The 18,755-nt window shown below is 39.6% G+C and overlaps 1 protein-coding gene across 1 annotated transcript in view; it reads left to right on the forward strand.

Moving 5' to 3' along the window:
* Positions 1 to 18,755, forward strand: part of TOP1 (DNA topoisomerase I) — a 95,312-nt gene that overhangs the window by 41,946 nt on the left and 34,611 nt on the right. The window contains exons 4-8 of the mRNA XM_061437605.1: positions 10,131 to 10,254; positions 11,309 to 11,364; positions 13,773 to 13,868; positions 14,814 to 14,889; positions 18,165 to 18,277. Coding sequence (XP_061293589.1) covers positions 10,131 to 10,254; positions 11,309 to 11,364; positions 13,773 to 13,868; positions 14,814 to 14,889; positions 18,165 to 18,277 — 465 coding nt within the window. The remainder of the gene's footprint in view (positions 1 to 10,130; positions 10,255 to 11,308; positions 11,365 to 13,772; positions 13,869 to 14,813; positions 14,890 to 18,164; positions 18,278 to 18,755) is intronic.

The raw sequence follows: 18,755 nt of genomic DNA on the forward strand, positions 1-18,755 counted from the left end.
CTAAGTGTCTTGTGATGTTGACTAGTTTACTTAACCTTCCTCAACTGAACTTTCTTGTCTTCCTTTAAAAGCATACTTTTCCAAGATTATAGGATAGGCAAATTCAGGAGTTTTATTCTGTGCAGTTTTGTGCCTTTTAATATTTTCTTTATTTTCTAATCAGAATACTTGAAAAATAATAGCTTGTTTGCCAAAAGGCATTGAAAGAACCTGCCCCTAGGTTTTGTTTACACATGACTAAATCTAGCCCTGGGTCTCTAATTCACCTGTGAGTAAATTTCAGACAGTTTAACCAGATGATGTGTTGTAAGCAGACTTTTAAGTACTTCCTGTTTTGACCTCTGTTGACACACTGCCGCTTTGCAACAAAACAAGTGTATTGGTTATGGTCCAGTAAAATCCTGTACACCGTGTTCCTTTTTAAATGACTTTCTGATCTTTCTGGTAGTTTTGGGTTTCTTTTTCTTCTTCAGCACATTAAGGAATCCTTGAGGATTGTTTAATCACCTCTGAAGCCCAGAATAATTAAGATTTAGTATGTTCTGTTCCAAAATGCTTTATTTTAAAACTTTGCTCATCAACCCTGCCTACTTTTGTGGCCATCTATTATGAAGAAACAAGTTCTACAGTAATGTGTTTCTATATTTCTTCCTTCTCTGCTAGATCCTAGCATCAGTGATTTTTCATTAGGTTACACTTAGGACCCAAGTCCAGGAGGCCTCTTTCTCCTGCATAGTAATATTGTACTGCATTCTTGGAGTGTCAGAGAATTGGAAACAAGCCTTTCTGAGACAGATGGGATTTAGACCTACTTCTCAGGAGATCCCTTCTTATTCATGTACTTTCTCCTTTTATTATTCTCAGTTCTCATGGAGGTGCTCGCTCCATGGGGAAGTGGGGTGTTAAAGGTCATTCTATCTCATGTCTTTTGTGTGTGGACATGAGTCTGAGGCGACAGGCCCCAGGTCACACAGCAGTGTGGTCACAGAGTGAGGCTGAGAGACCAGGGCTTCTGAGTCCTAGTGAGACTTTAAAGGACCTGATGTAAGAAGCAAATCTCTCTCCCTAAGGAACGTTAGTTGTGTAGCTAAACTGTCTGTGTTTAAATACAAGCACCTCTTTCTCATGCATATGGTAGGCAACTTGGGTTTTACAATGCCAGATCATTTCAGATGCTGCCTATTTCTTTTTGGCCCCAAATCCCTAAACGTTTTGGCACTAGAAGTATTAACATCATTAAATTCTGACTCTGTGAAAACCCCATCTCTGAGTATCTGACTTATAGGAAATTTATACCAAAGTCAAATAAAAATAATTTCTTCTATTATTTGTCTCTGATACTGCTTTTTTCTGTTAGCATTGATATTTAGCACTTCCAGTCCTTTAAAGCAATATATAAATCCTCTCTAAAGAAACAAAAGGAATGCTCTGACTAGAGCTAAAGAATCACTGAGCTTGTAGGATTTCAGCCAGATACTTCTCTTGAAAGGTTGCATTCTTAGCATAAACTATCTTTAATACTAGACCTGTCATATATACATCATTAAAAGCAGTGGGGGGGGGTGGTTATTTTAGAAAATAAAGGACTATCACATGTGAAACATAAAATTTCTCCTGCCAACTTTTGACCTTGTGTATCTCTTGTCGTTTTTAAACCTGACCCTCAGAGTGGAGTGAAAAATTTGTGGAAATCCAGGGGAGATAGAAAAGCAATGCTGTGAAATATAGTAAGGGAAGTGCTTTTTCAGCCCTGTTGGTAGTACTAATTTATACAGTCAGTGTGAGAATAAGGATGCTTTTGATTTCTGCCTTCACTTCAGTTCCAGATCCTACCTGAATTAAAGTTGAAAGAACATAGATTTTTAGGGAAATGCACTGGAATTAAGCAACCTGGTTCTCAGATTTGGGAAATTTTTCTGAAAGTAATCACATTTAAAAAGATGTGTTTACCTCTTTTTTTGGAGGGGGTTGGGGGCAGCTATTGCTGAAGCCCTCCATTTACCTACACGTTCTCATAGCAGCCTGTCTCAGGGAAATGGACAGTTAACACAGGTAAGTGGAAGAGGTTGGGTAGTTAAGAAATAAGACTGAGTATCACTGCCATTCACATGGGAGTCCATGTGATGTGGTGAAAAGCACACTGAATTAGAAGTGGTGGGGCCCGGTCCTATCACTTACTAGCTGTGTGTTGTTATCCAAGGCGCTTAACTTCTGAGACTTTTTCCACTTTGGTTGAATGTTAATAGCAACACTAGCCTGGTCAGGGACAGAGGAGCCTAGTGGGCTGCCGTCTATGGGGTCGCACAGAGTCGGACACAACTGAAGTGCCTTAGCAGCAGCAGCAGCCTGGTCAAGCTTTCAAGTGTATAGGGGAGAATTCAATGTAAGTATGCATATAAAAGCTGTTTGGAAACTAACATACTCAGTAATTGAGATTATGATGAGCCTGATAGAATTGCCATTCTAATAAATTGAAGCTGTTGATTTTGGTAGTTGAATCTAATTTAATAGTTACTTATTGGTAATAGCAGATTCGGTACTCTAGTTTTCAATGATACCTAGCCCTGTTATAATGACCTGTAGTCTTTTTTTTTTTTTTTTTAGCGATTTCATGGTGGAAAGGGTATTTGAGCTAGCCATGGAAAGATGGTTAAGATCTTGACAAGGGAAGGTGATGGCTAGAAAGAGTGACTTTCCAGACAGTGAGAAAAGATAAACAAAATATGGAAGGGCTGTCATGTACTTTGCTCCAATTAGGTGGTTGCCTGGGTTAATAGGATGGATTAGAAAGTGGGGCCTCCAAAAAGTTGCTTGATGCAGAACTATTAAATACTATTTCAAGAAGCTGAGATTTGATTCTGAAGGGAGCAAGAAGCCACTGAAAATAGTTGAGAACGGGAAATATGAGACAGCCATAAGTGACATGAAGGGGTTGTCTAAGAAAAAAGGATACCTAGCTTGAGTAACTGGGTGACTATTTACCCTGTTAATAGAGATAAAAAAACTTAGAGGAGAAATGGGAGTTCTGTAAGATTCCACTCAACTCCCAAGTTTTAATAATTATTGGGATTTGGCCTAGTGACCTATAATGGTGGATGAGCATAAAGAAATCTGGGAACTTCCTTGGTGGCCCAGTGATTACAAGTCTGCGCTTCCAATGCAGGGGACCTGGGTTTGATCCCTGGTGGGGGACTAAGATCCCATATGCCCAAAAAAAGTGAATAAAGAAATCTTTACTTCTTAAAGCCTTTCAAAAACAAGTTTCTGTGTTTTTTTTCAGAGGCAACTTTAGAATTTACCTAAAGTAAAATTTTTGATTTAACAAACATTACTTAAGCTTCAATTATCTGCCTTCCTTTGAAGGGCCATGGATTTCTTCCTTTCACAGCTTAGTATCTTTCTAGGTTCTCCCAGAGGAATCCCCTCTGACTCCATTGACTGCAGCCTGCAGGGGGCTGTTGCCTTGAGGAAATGGCCAGGTCACTGGAATGAGTTTGTTCTCAGAAGATAAAGAGGCTCCCCCTACTCTTCCTAGCAGGGTTTCCTTTTTGCCTTATTTGGGGAGTAAGGCACCAGAGTGGTCAAAGGCATAACTTCCTGATTTTAAATCCTAGTTACTGCTCATTAGATGTATTTTCTTGGGTGAGTTACTGAACCTTCCTGTGGCTCAGTTTCCATATGTGTAAAATGAAGATACTTATCTCAGAGTTTTGTTATGGGGATTTAAATTGCTTAGAAGAGTGCCTTGGACTTTGTACTGGTTTAAGTGTCTGCTAAATATTTTTATTAGTGATAGAGGACAGACCATTGTTTTAGTTTTCTTTAGTAGATTTAAATGGTTTCCCATAGCCAACATCCTATCTTCCCAGAGGATCAAGCCGGGTTTTTTTCCTAAAGAGGCAGCAAATGCCTTCTAGAGGCAGAAGAATATTTTTCTGTCTTGGGCTTCCTGCTGCCACCCGCCTACTTCTACTGTCTCTCTCATCCTTCTTCGTAAGTGCCTAGGGGAGCCTGGGTCAACTCTCTGTTTTGTCTGTGCAGGTCCACCAAGAGTCGCACAAGAGGTGTGATGGATACAGTGAAATATCAGCTGGATCTCTTTTAGAAGCAGCCAGAAGGGCAGTATAGTGGAGGGGTTAGAGCATGGGCTTCAGATGGCCTGGGTTCAAACTCTGGCCCCACTAGTTGCCAGTTGGACAAATAATTTAACTTCTGTCTCTCTCCCTGAATTTTTTGTTTTTGCTGTGCTGAGTCTTCCCATTTATTCTCTTTGGCATTGAGTTTTGCTTGTCCAGACTCTGGTGTTTGGTAGATTTTATCTCCAAACAGATATGAGCCCTGAGCCAAGGAGTTGGCTTCTGTGTATACCCAATAATTGGATGCTTTCTGAGTTCCTGATGATGAAATTTATATTTTATCCGAAAGTGTGACCATTTCAGATATTCTAGGAATGCCAGCTACTGTCTGTATTTTAGTGTTCACCGTACCCCAGACCAAACTCATTCTTAAAGTGTATTTGTTCTTCACATCTCTGGGTTTCCTTACTATGATCATTATTAAGCTTTTCTAGTTTATTTTTCTTATTTAGCCACACTGAAGTTTCTTCAGTATTGGAGTCACCTGCACTGCTGCCCCAAACTGGCCAGTATTCTAGCCCTCAGTTATATTTACAACCCATTTTGTGATTTTTACATATTGTGTGTATTGTGTATGGAAAAGTAGTGGGATCAGTACATAGACATGGGTAACATCTCTTAAAACAGATAGTCAACATATGAACTCCTCTTCTGCAGTGGTCAGAATTTCCATCACCTCACTATCATCAATGGAAAGGTAATGCCCTTTAAGCCGCTGTGAAAGTCAAGCCAGTTTTAAGTCTTTTGGAAAAAGAGGTACATGTTAGGAAATCCTGAATGATGATGAGTCAGCCTCACTGATCCCAGATTGGCTGCATTTCTACCACTGGGCAAATCCTGCTTCTGACTTGGATGGCACGGCCTTCAACGTGCTTCTGTGTCACAAGACTTCGATCTCCAAAAGCATCTGCTACTCACTTCCGATAGATGCCTAGGAAAGACTGACCCTGGGGTTTGCTCTTTGGCAGCCTTCCTGTTGGTGTCAGGTTGTGGACGAGGGGGTAGGACTCCCAGTACTCTGTTCTCTGTTTCTGGAGGCAGGGACAGGAACAGCACACGACAAGTAGACAAGATGTTAGCATTGTGTTCAGAGACTTAATACAGCTTCATAAACCCACATTTCTAACAGTCCCCAATGGAATGCCTTGTTACCACAAGATGTTCCTTAACTCTGAATCTTCTGAACTCTGTATAAAAATGCAAACTTGTTCTCTCCTGTCTAAACAATTGGGAATAGAGGAGAATGAGATGCCTTTGAAAAGTAAAGTTGGTAGTTCCATCTCTTTTGGGCTTTGTGATTAATTGTACCTACAAAGGGATTACTACACTAACAGAAACTTTGAATTTCCTGAATAGATTTCCCTCTGGTTAGCAGGCAGAGGAAGTACTGACTTCTTTCACTTTCCTGGGGTTGGCCTGAGTATCAGTGCCACTGCCATGTCATTTGTTGACTTCTTTTCCCTGATCTCTGTGTGGCGTGACAATGAATAGCAAAGCTGTAAACTGGAGGTCTGTGTGTATACTCATGGTGCCCATGCTGTGATTGCCAAGAGACCAGAAAGCCAGTTTTCTAGTATAACAGAATCATGTTCTAAGAATCGCTTTCGTTGAGAAAGAGAACAAAACAAGTAGGGGCGGTGGAGGCAAGGAGGTGGAACGTAAAGGAATAAGGACCATAGAGCATTCCTAAACTCAGATTCCTGAATCAGCCATTTAGTTTCATGGGAAGACAATCTAAGAGGTAGCTATCCCAGAGTTTTATCATTTCTGATGTCCTAAGCCTTGTCTAGAAAGTTTTCACTTGATGGTAGAGGAAAATCTTTTAACTTTATACATCAAGTCTTAGAATGCCCATGCCTTTTGTCTCTTAACACTAGGCTTCCCTTAAGTGGTGGCTGTCAGCTTCATGGAAATGTAATGATACTGATCTAGTGGAAAGTACTCTGAACTTAGAGATGGAAATGCTGAGTTTAAATCCCAGCTGCCCTTCTTTCTAACACTGTAACTTGGAATAAGACTTTGAACCACTGGCTCCTCTGTTTCTGAATCAGCAGGGGAATAATAAAGACTCCTTCACAGGGGTGTTGTGAGAACTGAGTGAAATAATGTACATGAAAGCACTGAACATATTGCTGCTTAAATTTGTCCTTTTTTCTTATTCTGGGGGGAAAGTATATCTAACCATTAGTATTATGGATGTCATTGTTCCAGATTTTTTGCTTTTAGGCAGGAACTTCTTTAGATGACCATTAATTCCTCTTAGAGTTAATGTTCAAAAAAAACAAAAGCTGAAACTTAAGTATTTGTATATAAAATAGTAAGCTCATACATTTTGCTGGTAGTATCAAAACCATGGGCCTGTGATTTCATATATGTAAACTCCTGAAGAATCAGTTGCAATCTTGACAGCTATTTTTTCACCATTCTAAAGCTGAATTCAGGAGAACTGAAAGTAAGAGCATTATTGTAATTGGAAGCCATTTTGTACAAAATAAAGAATAAGTTGTTTCTAAAACACTGTGCTGTGGTGAAAACAGATTATGAGAGCACATTGAGTAGAGAGTGACTTCGTAATAATGCTAAGAATAAAAAGCATGGTGGGAAAAATTGATCATCATGTGCTAGCACACTAGGATTTTTTTTTTTTTTAAACTGTACTTACATAGAAATCTGTTATTTTCCAGTGTGTGGCACATCTAAATAACAACCTAATGAAAACAATACAGAGGGAGGAACATATAAACCAAGGAAAGTGGACATTGCTGTATTTTTCCTCTGTTGATAGTTCTGGGTCTTCCCTAAACCTGTAGTCCTGTTTATACTCATCCCCCTGCCCTCCTGCCTGGATTTTATAGTTTTTGCTGATTAATTATCCAAACCCCCATCATTAGTTGGGGCTCCTTTTGTCTCCAGAGATGTGGTGGATACCACTTGCTGTCCTGATCCAGGTTCTGGGGCTCTCACTTGAGTGGTACCGTCATCTGTTTCTCCCTTTCTGGCCTTGGGTGTAGCTGAAAATGCTAGCCAGATCTCTTTAGGACAAACTTCATGGAAAGGTTGTAACCTAATGACCTCATTGCTGATAAAATCTGTTTGTTTGTTTGTTTTTTTCCTGGGCTGAATGTGGTAGATGTGACAGCTGGGAAATACAGTCTATAGTAGGAAAGGCAAGAGCCTATGCTGCCTGTGGGATTGGCTGTCTGTCAGCTGGGGTGGTTGTCAGCTGTCCTGTTTCTAGGAATGACCCTCAATTTATAGCCCTTGAATTCACATTCTCTTTTGGTAACTTGTGGAATATATTGGCTGCTGCAGTAAACAGGGACCTACGCTTCCTGCCCAGTGCACTAAAGAAAATAGTCATCCAGTGTCCTGCCACCTTAAAATACAGCTCCTGAATTTTGCTCTTTAGTTTTTGTTCACTTTCATGTTTCTATGTAACTGCAGTTATTTTATATATTCCTTTTTTTTTTTTTTGCTTGTCTTAAATTTATCATGTATATTTACGGACTCACAAATGATAGCATAATGGCTACATAATGATAACTGTGATGTATAGCTTTGGTATATCACAGTTTCCCCCTCTGATTATTTACCAAGGCTCTATCTGGTTTCTTGGTGGTTTTTTATTTGTTTGTTTGTTCTTGTTTGTTTGTTCATCATGAGAAGCATCAAAGTGAACATCTTTCTGTAATGCTTTTCCCAGAGAAATCTCCAGGAGCTAGAACCCAGGGTATGAATATTTTAATGATTCTTGTTTTATAATGTCATATTTTGTTTTCCTGAGGAGTGGCACTTTTTTCTTTTTTTTAAATAGTATTACCAATGTCTACACAGTTCAGTTCAGTCGCTCAGTCGTGTCCAACTCTTTGCGACCCCATGAATCGCAGCACGCCAGGCCTCCCTGTCTATTACCATCTCCCGGAGTTCACTCAAACTCATGTCCATCAAGTCGGTGTTGCCATCCAGCCATCTCATCCTCTGTTGTCCCGTTTTCCTCCTGCCCTGAATCCCTCCCAGCATCAGAGTCTTTTCCAATGAGTCAACTCTTCGCATGAGGTGGCCAAAGTACTGGAGTTTCAGCTTCAGCATCATTCCTTCCAAAGAAATCCCAGGGCTGATCTCCTTCAGAATGGACTGGTTGGATCTCCTTGCAGTCCAAGGGACTCTCAAGAGTCTTCTCCAACACCACAGTTCAAAAGCATCAATTCTTCGGCACTCAGCTTTCTTCACAGTCCAACTTTCACATCCATACATGACCACAGGAAAAACCATAGCCTTGACTAGATGGACCTTTGTTGGCAAAGTAGTGTCTCTGCTTTTCAATATGCTATCTAGGTTGGTCATAACTTTCCTTCCAGGAGTAAGCGTCTTTTAATTTCATGGCTGCAGTCACCATCTGTAGTGATTTTGGAGCCCAAAAAAATAAAGTCTGACACTGTTTGCACTGTTTCCCCATCTATTTCCCATGAAGTGATGGGACCAGATGCCATGATCTTCGTTTTCTAAATGTTGAGCTTTAAGCCAACTTTTTCACTCCACTTTCACTTTCATCAAGAGGCTCTTTAGTTCCTCTTCACTTTCTGCCATAAGGGTGGTGTCATCTGCATATCTGAGGTTATTGATATTTCTCCCGGCAATCTTGATTCCAGCTTGTGCTTCTTCCAGCCCAGCGTTTCTCATGATGTACTCTGCATAGAAGTTAAATAAGCAGGGTGACAATATACAGCCTTGACGTGCTCCTTTTCCTATTTGGAACCAGTCTGTTGTTCCATGTCCAGTTCTAACTGTTGCTTCCTGACCTGCATATAGCTTTCTCAAGAGGCAGGTCAGGTGGTCTGGTATTCCCATCTCTTTCAGAATTTTCCACAGTTGATTGTGATCCACACAGTCAAAGGCTTTGGCATAGTCAATAAAGCAGAAATAGATGTTTTTCTGGAACTCTCTTGCTTTTTCCATGATCCAGCGGATGTTGGCAATTTGATCTTTGGTTCCTTTTCTAAAACCAGCTTGAACATCTGGAAGTTCCCAGTTCACGTATTGCTGAAGCCTGGCTTGGAGAATTTTGAGCATTACTTTACTAGCGTGTGAGATGAGTGCAATTGTGCAGTAGTTTGAGCGTTCTTTGGCATTGCCTTTCTTTGGGATTGGAATGAAAACTGACCTTTTCCAGTCCTGTGGCCACTGCTGAGTTTTCCAAATTTGCTGGCATATTGAGTGCAGCACTTTGACAGCATCATCTTTCAGGATTTGAAATAGTTCAACTGGAATTCCATCACCTTCACTAGCTTTGTTTGTAGTGATGCTTTCTAAGGCCACTTGACTTCACATTCCAGGATGTCTGGCTCTAGGTGAGTGATTATACCATCGCGATTATCTGGGTCGAACGCCTTTAAAAGCAAGGCTTTGAAAAGCAGGCCCTCAAAGCATCCCCTTGCTTTGAGATAGGGCTTTTCTTATTGTGAGGAAAGGACCAAGCAGGATTTATAAGCCCCTTGTAGAAGTAACTAGCTTTTCCTCAGCTGGCAGGAAACATGGAGTGTGTTAGGCTGCCCAGGCATGGCTACATTTGTGGTATGTCTCCAATCTGGCACTGAGCCACTAAATGATTTTTGGTGAGCTGTTCTTACCTCCTTATATCAGATATGAGTGCTCAAGTTGGAGCTTTCAATACAGTTTTTTGCTGGTAGAATGTTGTAGAAATACTATGGATTTGCTGTATCATCAACACTTAAAAAAAAAAAATGTCCTGATACGTTTAGAATAACTGTGTTTCTCCCTTTGATTCCTTTGCTCCTTGAAAAACTTAAGACATTAAGCAAGATAAAGTCTGATGTAGTGAAGAGCTTCTACTTGAACTTTCTGTCAGGACTGGTTATTTAAAGCATTGTGAGTTTCCATGGTTCATGTTATCTCAGGGTATCTTGTGAGTTAATCTTGTGAAATGAATCCTGTGGTCCCTACTCTGGGCTTACTGTTTGTGTCTTATTTTCACAGTGAACATAAAGATTCTGAAAAGAAACACAAAGAGAAGGAGAAGACCAAACACAAAGATGGAAGTTCAGAGAAGCATAAAGACAAACACAAAGACAGAGACAAGGAAAAACGAAAGGAAGAGAAGGTACAGAACATGCTAGTGGAGAAGGAAGAGGTGTGGGGTGTGTTTTTCATTTTGTTTACCTTTGAAAGCAAGTAATGAAAGTACCTTCATTGAGTAGTAAGATCCTCTAACCTTTTTTTTTAAATGATGAAAACCAAACTTTACCACTGTATTTCATGTACCAAATCTACCCATGTCATTACCTTACTTTGTATGGTAAATTAAGGGATGTAGGATTTCTGCAAAAGTCAGTTTTCTTTCATGGGGAAAATTAGTTTTGTTTTTGAGAGAAGGCTTAATACCACATTGGTCTTCTGTTGAATGAAACTTCTTCCTGAGTGACAATTTAGTGACACTGGTGCTCTTTGTGGCTTTTGGTTCCAGTATAACCAGCACAAGCCTTCTCAAAATAAGCTCATCTGGCCGTGAACGAGTAGTAGTACTGTGCCTGGCCTTTTTAAAAAAGTTTATTCGTTTCTCAGAAAGTAGTGCTGGATGGACTTGGTAAATTCACACAATATAGAATAGGGAACAGTAGTGAAAAATAATCTCCCTTTAACCCTCAACTCACTGTCCTCCGTCTTTCCCTTTGTGGAGGCAGCCACTGTACTTTTTTTTTGGTATTCTTCCATAGGTTCCCTATGCGTGTGTCTATGTGTATATTTTTGTCTGAAAAGTTGAAGGAGGGCAAACATGAATATACTTTGCCTAAGTCAGTGAAGATGGGAAATAAAGTATTCTTTTTCGTTTGGGTTTGTTTTTTTATTTCCTGTCTGCACTGCCAAGGGCAAATCTTTGAGAAGTGGAGTGTATTTATTGAGGGAGGGGACCTACCCTTATTTAAAGGTAAAAAGCCATCATTTTGAAGGGAAACACTTCCCAGTAAAGAACTGTAAAAAAGGAGTCTTAGAAAAGTATCAAGACCTTTGGTTCACCTGTTCAATTTTGCTAATAAGAGTCAGTCTAGGATCAAGATTTCCTAGAGTAGAGGCCAAATCATCTCAAGTAAGGTAGAGACTTCTTCAGCTTTAGTCCTTTTAAGGTACTAATCAGTTACTGCTGTTTTACCTTTCAGATTAAAGCTTCTGGGGATGCAAAAATAAAAAAGGAGAAGGAAAATGGCTTTTCTAGGTAAGACTCTGCTGTCTTGGCTTCTCTTTCTCCGTGTGTGTCCAGCAGGCCAGCTGCCCATGTTGCAGTGTTGTTTGAGCTCACCTAAAATGCACTGACCTGGCCATCTCCAGGTTTTCAAGGAAGTTGGCAGTGAAAGGACTTGGTCTTAGCCAATGAGAGCATTTCTAGAGTGCCATTTAGTAAGACCGACCAGCACATTTTATAGAAGGCTATTTTGAGTGGAGAAGGTTGGCAGGAAGAAATTTTTTTTTTTTTAATTGAGATATAATTTACACTTCCAACACTTCCATAAAATACACCCCTTTAAAGTGTACAGTTTATTGGTTTTTAGTTTTTCACAAGGTTATATAGCCTCCCCCACTACCCTCTATCTAATTTCAAAACATGTTCATCACCCCTAAAAGAAAGTCTGTTCTTAGTCAATAGTAATTTTGGAGTTTCCTAAAAAAACCCTACTGTGAATTCCTTGATAGTATTCCTTGGTAGCTCATATATAGAAACTGATTTGACCTGCATTTTAGGGACAGTTGTAGATTTTACAGGAGCAGAAGTATTTAATCTCTTTTCCAGAAGGAGGGGTCACTTTTTCAGAGAGGTCACCACAATGCAGAGGTCACTTTTCCTTTCCTTTGTGGGGCCGTTTAGATTCTGTTTTCCTCATCAACTGCAGCACCCTAAAATAAGTCCAAATGTTTCCTCTAGTTTCAAAAAAAATAACTAACATATTCTAATCTGCTCCACTGAATGGCAGAATGGATTTACCAGGAGTTGTTGGGAGTGTTTGCCTTATTATCCAGGGCAAAATGTTTTGAGAGTTTTGCTTTCTTGAAATTTTGAACTTTCAGTTTCATTTGAGAACAATTTTGAAATTTATGCCATGTACTCTGGGTTCCTTACCCTAGGAGAAGCAAGTGCCCTCTCCAGGCATGTTCTGTAACTGTTCCAGGAATGCAGAATAATAAAATTCAAGAAGCATTAGAGCTGTAAGCTAGGCATTCTGATTCCTTAGATAACAGTGACTGAACACAGGGCAACTATTTTCTGCCAGGAGATGGCCTTGGACTTTTATTAAACTAAGATATGATTAGACTCTCTGGACTTGGTGTGGAGTCCTGGGTTTGATTTCAGACTTTCTGGGTTAGATGATCAGAAGCACACCCTTTGAGGCCATGGTTGCTGTGTTCGCTTTGCTGGTCTGCTCGCCACCTTGCATCTTTGTCTTGGTAGAGAATCCACATGCCTCACTGAATTGGAACAGTTTTCTAGGGTTTTTAAATTTTTTTTTTCAGTCCTAGTAAGCCTTCCCATGTGCTTTTAACCTCACTTACGATAGTACTAGGATCTAGCATTTACTTAACTAGTTGGGTAAATGGCAGCGTTGCTTTCTTTCTGGTGCAAAGCTTTTTGAGATTTTGAACCCTTGGGTCAGTATCAGTGGTTTCTGTGGAGGGGAGAAACAGCTATAGAGGTTGGCCTTTGGGGAGTGTGCATAAATAAGGAGGGAAAGTTAATCTCTTTAAATACTCAAGTTCATTTGCAAGCAAGGGCATCCAGTATGCTTGTGGGGAAGGGAGGGGCAGGGACAACATTGAAACCCTGTGAATATGCTGACTTTATTTGGCAACTAAATCTGGATGCTTATCCTTTGGCCCCCTTAGAGATGGGGTGACTTTCTTTGTGTCTGGAGGCCATTTCTTGTGCTGAGTGAGTTAGCCTTGTGGATGCTTCTGGCTGTGAGCAGTGAGGTTCTGACAATATGTGGTGGTGGCCGTGGTGGTGGCTGGCCCCTTTGGTTTTTTAACTTGTTCTCTCCTCTTTTTTGGTTCAACATAGTCATCTAACAGAATCATCTTTTTATATTGAGAAGGCAAAATGCTAACAAAAATAGGACAAGGTACTCTTCTGTGTATAAAGTAAACCGAAGGAGGAAGTTGAATAGTGAATAGATTTGGCTTAGAATGGCTAGCCTCAAGTTTGAGGAATATATTTTTATTCCTTTTTTGGCGAAAGCTATTTTTTAGCTTTGGAGCACTAAAATAATCAACTTAGATCGCTTGTGGGGTCAGATACACAGTAGATCCCTCGAATAAGGGGAAGAAACAGCTTAGGTTTGTTCCTACTGAGATGTGGATTGTGTTGGCAAAGACAACCAAGAGGCCATGGAAAGAATACTGACTGAGAATGAGGGGCTCTGATTCCTGACCTTGATCTCACCTCTTCATCTGTAAAATGAGGACACTGTTTCGGTTAGAATTAAATGAGAAAAAAGTGCTCATGGAGAACCTTTTAATATGTACACATGTATGTCATTATCCTTCTGTTAAGCTGCTTCTCCCAACTTTGCATTACTTTTGTAATGTGGATTTTCCAACACTCACTGGCTAACAGTTTTTTTTTCTCTTCAGTCCACCACGGATTAAAGATGAACCTGAAGATGATGGCTATTTTGCTCCTCCTAAAGAGGATATAAAGCCATTAAAGAGACCTCGGGATGAGGATGAGTGAGTATTTCTTACTACTTTTGAGTTTTGAAAACAAAAAGGAGTTGTTAAGAGAATAGTACACAGAACCTTCTGCGTTGAGTTTTACTCTTTAGGAATTTGTGATTAATAGGCTGGGTGACTGATTTCTCTTTGAATGTGTATTTATACTTTTCTTACATTTACATTTTTTCTTATTAATAAGGTAATGCATGTTTATTGTTGGAATTTAAAATAATCCAGAATTCATGAAGAATATTTAAATTATTAAGTTATTTTAAGTGTGTCATCATCTCCCACAGAGAAGTTTTCATTGTTAAAGCAATTTTTCCTAGAATTTGTGCCCGTTAATACCTTCTTAGTGAAGTTTCCATGTATAGAAGTAATAAAATTGCTCTTACTTAAAACACGTATTTTGAGGCTTATATGTGCCTCTTAGGTTCAGTCAGTGAGGTTAAATCCTATTCATTATTTTCAGCCTTGTGAAATTTATTATGTTTTGGGAATCTACAAAGGATTTATGGTAGAAAGTAGTTGGAAGGGGAGGAGGGAAATACTGAGCTCATTTGTATGTGTTTAGAATCCATAAAGAATTTCTTTCTTCCCCTTCCCTGTCCAGTTATTGCATTGTGGTGGCCATTGTCGCGCTGTGTGTTTGCCTCCCAGATCCCCACCTTCTAGCACTGTCTGTTTCTGTACTTACACCTCTGCTCCACCTCCCTTCCAGGCCTGCATGCACTATGAAGCTATTTGTTTTGTTCTGCGTAGGGTTATAACTATTGGTCCTTCGTCTGGCCTTCTTTACTTTCTCCATTCCTGTTCTTAACTGTAGAATGCCCAGCCAAGAATAATAGCAACCACGCCTGCCTTGGAGGCCGCCAAGAAGAGTTTGGAGGTCCTAATCCTACTGGTGAGAAGTACTGAGTCACAGTTGTGTTAACTGCATATTCATGTTCCCCTTTCTAGTGCTGATTATAAACCTAAGAAAATTAAAACAGAAGATATCAAGAAAGAGAAGAAACGAAAACTAGAGGAAGAAGAGGTTAGTAAAGAGACTTAGGCCCGTTGAGACTTGAATTTGGAATAGGAAATTTTTTGATAAAATAACTTTCAAAGGCAAATAGCTTTTAGGAGTTTCCTGCTCTGTTGTAGAGGAAACACTGGGAAAATGTATATGCGCTACAGTGGCTCTGGCACTGTTAGTTTTAAGGTATTAGCTTTCTGGGTGTCCACTCACAGCTGTGCTGCCACCTGACATGTTCTTAGAGAAACTACACCATCTTCATACATACAGAAAGAAATACTAGCAAGAAATCATATTTTGGCTGAAAACCAGGAAGAGTTTTCCCTAGGAATGTTTTTTAGCTTTTTTTTTTTTTTTAAATCTAGCAAAGCTTGCCCGTCACTCATTTTGGGTAACTCTCTCTATTTAGTCTTTTAATGGGTATTGCTTGGACATAGCTTGAAATCCCAGGTCTTGACCACAGCTGCTCCCTGGGTCTTGTGCCTCTTTAATTTACCTTGTTCCAGCCTCACAGACCTCCTTTGTTTCTTTTTCACACTAGATTCTTCCATTTTCAGGGCTTTATGTAACACGTGCTGTGTTCCTCTTTTCTTTGTTTCCTACCTTATAGCCTTCCTTAAAATCTCAGTTTCAAGTACTTTTCTAAGCATTTTATATGATGCTTATGGTAGATTTAACATATAGTAATATGGTTAACTTCTTTTGACACTTTCGATAACTTGTACTGAAGAGTGTGGGCAAGTAATTCAGAAAAAGATGTCAGAAATTCACAGGGGACTTCATCTTGCACTCCTAAGGGAAGAAGTGGTTGAGTGAGTTCTCAGCTTTCATCCTTTATTTGAGGTTAGCCATTGTCTTGGGCAAAATGGATTCACAAATGTAAAGTCCACATGGAAGTATCGTCAGTAAAGATAGTGACCGTAAGGGACAGTGAGTCTTAAGAGTGTAAGCTATATTGTAGTAGTAGCAGGATTGATAATTCAGATTAGGGGATTTCCCTGGTGGCCTCGTGGTTAGGATTCTGAACTTTCACTGCCATGACCTGGGTTCAATCCCTGATCAGAGAACTGAGATTCTGTGAGCAGTGCACACACCCCACCCCCTGCCAATCAAATTAAATGTGCCTACATTGTGCCAGGCACTGTTCTTCATGCTTTATAGCTGTCATTTCATTTAATCCTTACAACAGCCCTTAGAGGAAGTATTGTTATTATTATTATTTCCATTTTACACATGCAGAAACTGAGGTATGGCGAGGTGAAATCTTTTGCCTGAGCCCACACAGGTACTAAGTGGTAAAACTGGAATTTGATCCCACATGGGTTGATTCTAAAGCCCACACGCAAGATGCCAAGTCTTCTTTGCTGTGGGACTTTGCTGACCCTTTAATTTCACAAGGAGAGAGGAGGAGTGTCTAATGAAATCATATGAAACAGGAATGAGTAGGTGAGAGATCAGGGCCTGGATTTAGACAATTGTAGTTTTTCTGACAACTAACCTGCTCTTGGCACAAGTTCAGGTTTATGAGAGACACCTCAAGGAACTGAGCATGAAATGTTGAGTAGTGAGTATAGTAGTCACTCCACTCTCATGTAGACTGTCAGTACAGACTAGTCAATGAGAAATTCACTAAAACTTCAGCTTTCTATGTGTTCTCTATTGCCTGTATGCTTAGGTTACGTTTATATAATAATACCTTTCTCTGCATTTTGAAGAGATTGGTAATAACTGTTAAAACCATCTGGGAAAAGAATGGTTGACTTCATTTATTTAATTGTCTTAGCAAACATCTCCCTATAGGGGCAGGAAAAAAAGCAGGCTGAAAGACTGAATCAAGACCCAGTCTTACTGTGGTAGGGACCACAGATGGCAAGAGAAGTCATTAAGCCTCTCTGCTGGCCATGGAATTTTTCATTTCTGGGAATTGTTCTGTAGTCTCTTAGTGACTGATAATCTCATTTTGAGGCTTGAGAACATACGACGGAGCCAGTAGTTTCCTGATGGAACCACCTGAATGCCTGTTCAGAAGCTGTTGAGAGAATGTCTTAACTGAAAAGCATTACCCTTTTCCTGTGGGGTGTTTCAGCCTAAACACCAAAGATTATCTGAATTCATGCGATCCTCTAGTATTTTCTCCTCCCAGACATACTTACACATTTATATTCTCTAATTCTGTTTTAAAATATGTGTAGTACTGTAGTCTTTCCCCTTCTTTCTACACCAAAGGTCATTTTCTTTCCCTGAATTTATCTTGATTGCCATCCTACCACATATTCCTAGAATGTTTATATATTTCAGTCATTCCCATGAGTCACATTCTGTTATTTTTCTGGTAAACTTGGGCTCTCATCATGGTCAATAGCAGCTTTTTGACCATGACCAAGTGACAAAACCTCTGTCTCAGAGTTTCCTTGACTATAACTGGAAGAGGTCAAACCAAACTGTCTACAAAGTTCTTTCAGGTTCTGCCATTCTGTAACTGATTTTAAGATGACTCAAACCACCTTTCAAAACTATATAAATCTTGCTGAATAAAAGCTTAAATTATATTGAATAGTTAGGACAAAGGAAAATATTCTTCAGCAGAGTTCAGATTCTGTAAGCAGGACCCCCTCACCTGGTAAATAGCTCATTTTGGTCTGTGTGTGTGTTGACATTTTTATATTGGTGCATGTTTGTTCTTTTTCTGTGCCACTGTAACAGCTCATCTCAGGTTACAGTTCAAAGAAGTAGTATGGTAGGAATCGGTCATTGTTGTAGTACTTCCCAAGTACTTGCTTACTACTTCCCGATTTTGTGTTTGCAAGCGGCATTAATAAAGTACTCCCCCCGCCCCAGACTTGGTCAGAAATTTCCTTCCAAATTGTGTATTTAATACATAAAAACTCGCCTTGCCCATTATTTGATGGTATTACAAGAGGTTTAAAGATGCGTAGATTTTAAAATTAAGTGAGGATAGTACACTGGGCTTATTCTTCTCCCTGTAGCAGTGCTGTTCCAAACTCCAATGAGGCAAAAACAACAACAACAGTTTCCCAGGCTCTTCCCTTGCAGAATGAGTGTTTTTAACTGCTTCCTCAGATAATCACATGTCTGGAAGTTTTAGGAAATACTGCTTTAGAAAAAAGTACCAGTAAAATTTTATTCATTTACCTCATTAAGTATTAGACTTAAGAACCTCTCCAGTTTTAATATTCCATGATTCCAGTTTTTCTTCTAATGGACCCCCAGAACTACTTTGAGAAGTGTGATTGGTCCTTAGTTAAGTGCTTTCTCACCATGTTTCTTTGTAGGATGGTAAATTGAAAAAACCCAAGAATAAGGATAAAGATAAAGATAAAAAAGTTCCTGAGCCAGATAGCAAGAAAAAGAAGCCGAAGAAGGAAGAGGAGCAGAAATGGAAATGGTAATATCTCAGCCCTGGTTAAAATGGTAGCTCTTTGATTCTACAACCTAATGAAATAAGAATGTTGAGTTAGTAAAGTTAATAGCCTGATATTTTGGGGAGGAGGGAAGTACTTGAACGAATCTCTGTGGGCTAACATTCTGAAATAAGTCTTGCAAGTCCTGGTGAGACCATTAACGAGCTCTTTCCCTATTGGATCTCAAAACTGGGTCCCACTCTATTGAACAGAGTGAGCTGTAGAAGAGCTATTTTTTCGTGTTAGGAACCCTAGCCCATTGTATTGCAAACATTTTCCCTTAGGGTTGTTTTCTTTTCTTTCTTCTTCTTCTTTTTTTTTTTTAATGATATGAGTGTATTTGCCATATAGAAGATTTGAATTTTGATTTATCAGATTTACAAATATTTTCCTTATGGCTCTGTTTCCTTATGTCTTGTTTCAAAAGGTCTTTATTATTCTACAATTATAAAAATATCCACC

This window comes from Bos javanicus, chromosome 13 (genome assembly GCF_032452875.1).
Source record: "Bos javanicus breed banteng chromosome 13, ARS-OSU_banteng_1.0, whole genome shotgun sequence".
NCBI lineage: Eukaryota > Metazoa > Chordata > Mammalia > Artiodactyla > Bovidae > Bos > Bos javanicus.